Genomic DNA, 5,126 nt, shown 5'->3' on the forward strand with positions numbered 1-5,126 from the left:
TGGATTATAACCTGCAAATTGAAGGCTGCACTGTTACTCCAACAAATACAGTTAAAGACCTCGGCGTTATAATAGACAGCAACCTGTCATTTAAAAATCACATCTCAAATGTCACAAAAACAGCCTTCTTCCACCTTAGAAATGTTGCCAAATTGCGAAATATTTTATGTGTGGCTGACGCAGAGAAGCTTATTCATGCATTTGTGACCTCAAGACTTGACTACTGTAATGCACTGCTTAGTGGTTGTCCTGCAGCATCAATAAACAAACTACAGTTAGTTCAGAATGCAGCTGCCAGAGTTCTAACCAGGTCCAGAAAATACGATCACATAACCCCAATGTTATCAACCCTTCACTGGTTACCCATTAAGTATCGTATTGACTTTAAAGTTCTTTTAATTACTTATAAAGCCTTAAACGGTTTAGCCCCTACCTACATAACAGAGCTTCTACCACACTACAACCCATCACGCTCTCTAAGATCTCAAAACTCCAGACTTTTGATAACACCTAGAATAACTAAATCCACCAAAGGGGGCGGAGCTTTCTCATACGTAGCACCTAAACTCTGGAATAGCCTTCCCGATACTATTCCAGGGTCAGACACTCTCCCAATTTAAATCTAGATTAAAGACACATCTTTTCAGCCAAGCATTCACTTAATGCAAACTATGCTAAATAAATAAACTAATGAGCTACGCTAATTATTTATATATAATAATATAATTACTCTTTTGCCCTCCTCCCCGAGGTAGAGAGATTACGCCAGGCCCAGATGAACATCATATGCCCATCCCTAACTAGAGATTACACCAGCTCCATCTGAACATCCCGTGCCATCCTCCTGCAGACTGACTGACCAATAAGGGGTTTTCATGTAAAACGTTTTAGAAAGTCTGATAGGTGGGGTGCAGGGAGATGGAACTACACCGGTCACTTCAGTTCAGGATTTTTTGACTTATTAGAGATTCAGAACACCACAAAGCAACTTTTGACACTGTACCAAGCAAAAAGCAATTGTAACCTTCACAAAGAGCTAAAATCAAGCATCTAAGGTATACACGCGTTCAATCTAATCGAGTGTTTTCCTTAAAGGCATAAATGGATATGACGTTTTGTGGGCGTCTATACAGGGCTGGAACAACTTGAGGGCGAGTAATTCATTTCGTTTTTGGGTGAACTATCCCTTTAATCACATTGATTCAACAAACGCATTAGATCCGTGCGAAATAGCCTTCAGGACACTCAGATGCCAAAGTTGCTTTGTGTTCGATTTGACCATAAACATTACAGGAGGGTAAAACTGCTTACACAGCTGGGGCCGTGGCTTACAGGGGAGCCTCTAAATGACTAATCATTTCAAATTAGACAAAACAAAAGCCTTGAAATACATTAAAAAACAATTTATTTCTTTATATTTGGCCATTTTTATACTGAACAAACATTTTTCCAGTTAATTTTAAGCTCTATAATATTTTATTGATTGAGTTTTACTGGGGATGGGGGATTTGAATATTGTTAAATACAACGGGGCCTAAAAGTCAAAAAGGTTGGGGACCAATGGTTTATTTACAGTGAATATACAGTCCACCCAGCACGCAAGCGGTGCGGTGCAAAACAGAAACCATTAAGAACAAGCCATTTGTTGCATCGCGTCACTCGTGTCCGGTGTTGTGACAATCACATTTTCAGAATGTTAAAACACAAAACTACTGTGTCAGTTAGACAAAACCCAACAAACAGCTAGAGAAATCCAGTGTGGTGTGCCATCGACACAACAAATTGCTAAAGAACCCATTGACATCGACAGGAAAAGAAGCAAATTTAAATTCTTGGTGATTTTACAATAGACCTTTCATGTGGAGTCATGTTTATCTTTCTCTTTCAGCCGATGATTGATCACCAATGTCGTAGAGATATTCGGACAGATTATAGTTTTTGTTAAGGCGAATATTCAAACAATCTCATGTGATTTAGTTTTGTTCCACAGTACGGGGACTCGTGTCTTTAGTCAGTACACTTGTGTATGTGGAGCTCAGGTGGGGATGAAAAATGAGCCCTTCACTCATGTATGTGTCCTCAGGTTCTGTAATGGCGAAGTAATCATATCTGAAAACTTCAAATGCACCCTTTGACTGAACTAGATGGTCAAACAGATACAGATGTGATGTTATCATATAAAATGACCTTCTGCTCAGTCAAGTCAAGGCCAAACGATTCTTTTCATAACAGCTTCTTCCCTGCATTACACTCTGATAAAATCTCCAAACAAACTGAAATATATTTCAGAAAGGAAATGCTCGTTTTAAGACTAGTAAGATTTATTTATTATTGTTTCCCCAAATCATCATCATGACCTTAATATGCAAAAATGACCACAACAAACTAGCATCCAACTTCCCATCACGAATAGCTAAAAATCCATTTACACATCATAAACAAGCATTTCATCCCCATCACACACATGAAAACGGAGGCGGGACTTCAGACAGGAAGTTCATTGGCTGTGTGATGTCATGATGACCCAGCATAAGCTCATGGATCCCCCGTGCTGCAGCTATTAGTTAGTTGCGATGGGGTTTGTTTCTGTGTGTTAACTGCTCTCCTGGGGGTTGAGGGCTTGAGTCGGGACAGACGGAGCGTCGCACGCTGATGATGACATCACTACCGTCTCTGCAACAACGGCTTTACGAGAGCAGGCCGAGCAGATATAGTCTTCATTCTCGGCCATCTCGCACGACACGCCAACACACACCTGATGAAACCATTCATCGCAGCCGCCGTCACACTGGACCCAGTCCACCTGAAGTGCACACACACACCCAGACAAATGAACACAGAGATAAACAGAAATCATGAGCAGTCCAAAACAGACTCGAGTCGTTCAAAGCTCCACTGTTCAGTTCAAATATGACGTATACGTGAAGATCCTCACTGACCTTATCCTTGCACGGCCGCTGGCAGTTCTTGGCGGCACAAACGGCGTTCTCGTCATTGGAGTCCTCGGCTCCGGACCAGTCATATTTCGACGGGATGTCCAGGATCTTTCTGGCTTTCCTCTCGAGACCCTCCTTGGAGAAGTCAGCCTTGGCGGCTTTCTCTTTCCTCTTCCGTTCTTTCTCCTCTTTGGCGAGCCGCTTGGCCAGCTGCTTCAGCTCGCGAGACTTCGAGTCCGGGTTCAGCTTCAGTCTCTTCTTCTTGGGCTTGAGCTCCAGAACCCGTTTCATGTCTTTAGACTTGGCTCGGCCCTCCATGCCGCTGGCAACCAGAAGCAGCTGCTGTTCCGCTCTTTCCAGCTTCCTCTTCCTCTTCTTCTCCATGTCCTTCACCTTCAACTTGACGGGTTTGGCCAGAGGAGCGTCATCGGGCTGCAAGAGCAGAGCTCGGTTACGAATTCACATCAAGAGAGACAAAATTCACATGGGATCACGTTGGTTCTCACCTCTATGACCTGCAGGAACTTGTCCTCCGAAGGGGGGTGCGTCGCCTGCAGGATCCTCCAGATGTGCTGCGTCTCGTCCAGAGACACTTCCAGCAGGTCGCCCTCCATCATCAGCTCCTCCAGCTGAGCTTTGGCGGCCGGCGACAGCTCGAGAACCGGCGGCTCCAGACTCCGTGGCACCAGGGGTGTTTTTCTGGGCTGCTTGCGTGGGACGGCCTGATCTGAGGAGGTTTGGAAAAGCTCAAGATGACGCCATCGTGCTTTGACACCTGTAATGTGCAGGTGTGTTTGTAGTGCTCTTACTCTGAGGGCAGGACTTGGAGGCAGAGGAGTATGCGTGCTCCGCGCAGAAAGACGGCGTAGTCGGCCACATATGACTGACCACCTCCTCCGACTTCACAGGGATTTCCTCATCGCAGAACAAATACGGCTTTACTTCTCCTGAATCCTGACACACACAAACACAATCTTCAGACAATACACAGACTAGTAATGCATGACACACCAATTCAAAACAAAACACACGAGTGTCAGGATCTAAGTACCTTGTCATCGTATCCGTAGGTCTCTCTGATGTCCTCGTCCGAGTCGGTCTCTTCATCATCATAGTCTACAGAGGGTCGAGGTGATGTGGCTCTGCTGAATCCGGCCTGCTGAAATGTCTGGATGTGTCCCTGACAAACAAACACCAAGAGCACTTAACGTCACACACTCTAACAGTATGTTCTTTGTCCTTGTTACCATTAACACTTCACTTTGAATCTGTCATGATTTTGAGTGCATTAAAGGGCTTGCCTGCAGGTCTGGGTTGTTTGCAGCCTTCTGCAGCTCTGCATTGATGATCTTCTCTGTCTTTTCTCGAGCAGCGAGCTCCACCATGCGCTGGCTGAGCACAGACAGCTTGGCCAGGGCCGAAGAGAGTTCGTCGGTGGCGAGGGCTTGCCGAGCGCGGTCCTGCCAGCCCATGGCTCTCTCGGTGAGACACTGCAGTGCCTCGCCCTCCGGCAGCCTGACCGGAAGCTTCTGCAGCGACACCAGCAGCGACAGGATAGTTTCCAGCCTCGGACGTCTCGAACGCTGACACAGCGGACAAAGAAACTTTGACTCCTTGCTGGAGCCCTGCCAGCCGGGCACCATTTTCTTCTGAGGTCCGGCTTTGGGCAGCGGGACGCAAGCGCCGTGGAACCAGTCTTTGCACAGCTCGCACTGCAGCATGAAGCCGCTGGCCGTTTTACGACACAGACAAAATTTCACCTCTTCTATGCGCTCCACTATTGACATTTTGGCCAGGTTGGCAGCGCGGAGCGAATGGATGGCATCTCCTTCTTGTTGTTCTCTGGCTTTGAAGGCGGCTACGACGACGCTGGGGTTGCGGGTCTCCTCTAAGCTCTCCTCGAGGTCGCTCAGAGTTTCCAGATCCAGACCACGGTCTTTCTCCATCAGTTCTTTGGCACGCTTGCGCTTGCTCTTACTCGTGCCATACACGCCGATGTCGACGCGTGGACTGAGCACCTGAAAGAGTTTCAACAGGAAGGGCATGATCACATACAGATAACAGCTGTACTCAGACATTAGAGAGAAGAGTCGTGCGCTACCTGCAGTAAGGTGTACGTGGAGTTCTTCTTGAGGAAGGTGCGAGCAGTCCTTTCTCTCCAGGCTCTTGCAGACGCCACCTGTGACTCCA

The 5,126-nt window shown here is 46.6% G+C and overlaps 1 protein-coding gene across 1 annotated transcript; it reads right to left on the minus strand.

Moving 5' to 3' along the window:
• Positions 1 to 1,388: 1,388 nt before the first annotated feature.
• Positions 1,389 to 5,120, minus strand: LOC130548208 (lysine-specific demethylase 5A-like). Its single transcript, XM_057324847.1, has 7 exons — positions 5,038 to 5,120; positions 4,238 to 4,954; positions 3,988 to 4,116; positions 3,746 to 3,890; positions 3,443 to 3,663; positions 2,940 to 3,368; positions 1,389 to 2,803 (listed from the first exon to the last, which is right to left on the minus strand). Exons 2-7 carry the CDS (start codon positions 4,880 to 4,882, stop codon positions 2,594 to 2,596), a joined length of 1,779 nt encoding a protein of 592 aa, XP_057180830.1. The 5' UTR covers positions 4,883 to 4,954; positions 5,038 to 5,120; the 3' UTR covers positions 1,389 to 2,593.
• Positions 5,121 to 5,126: the final 6 nt, after the last annotated feature.

This window comes from Triplophysa rosa, linkage group LG24 (assembly GCF_024868665.1).
Source record: "Triplophysa rosa linkage group LG24, Trosa_1v2, whole genome shotgun sequence".
Lineage (NCBI taxonomy): Eukaryota > Metazoa > Chordata > Actinopteri > Cypriniformes > Nemacheilidae > Triplophysa > Triplophysa rosa.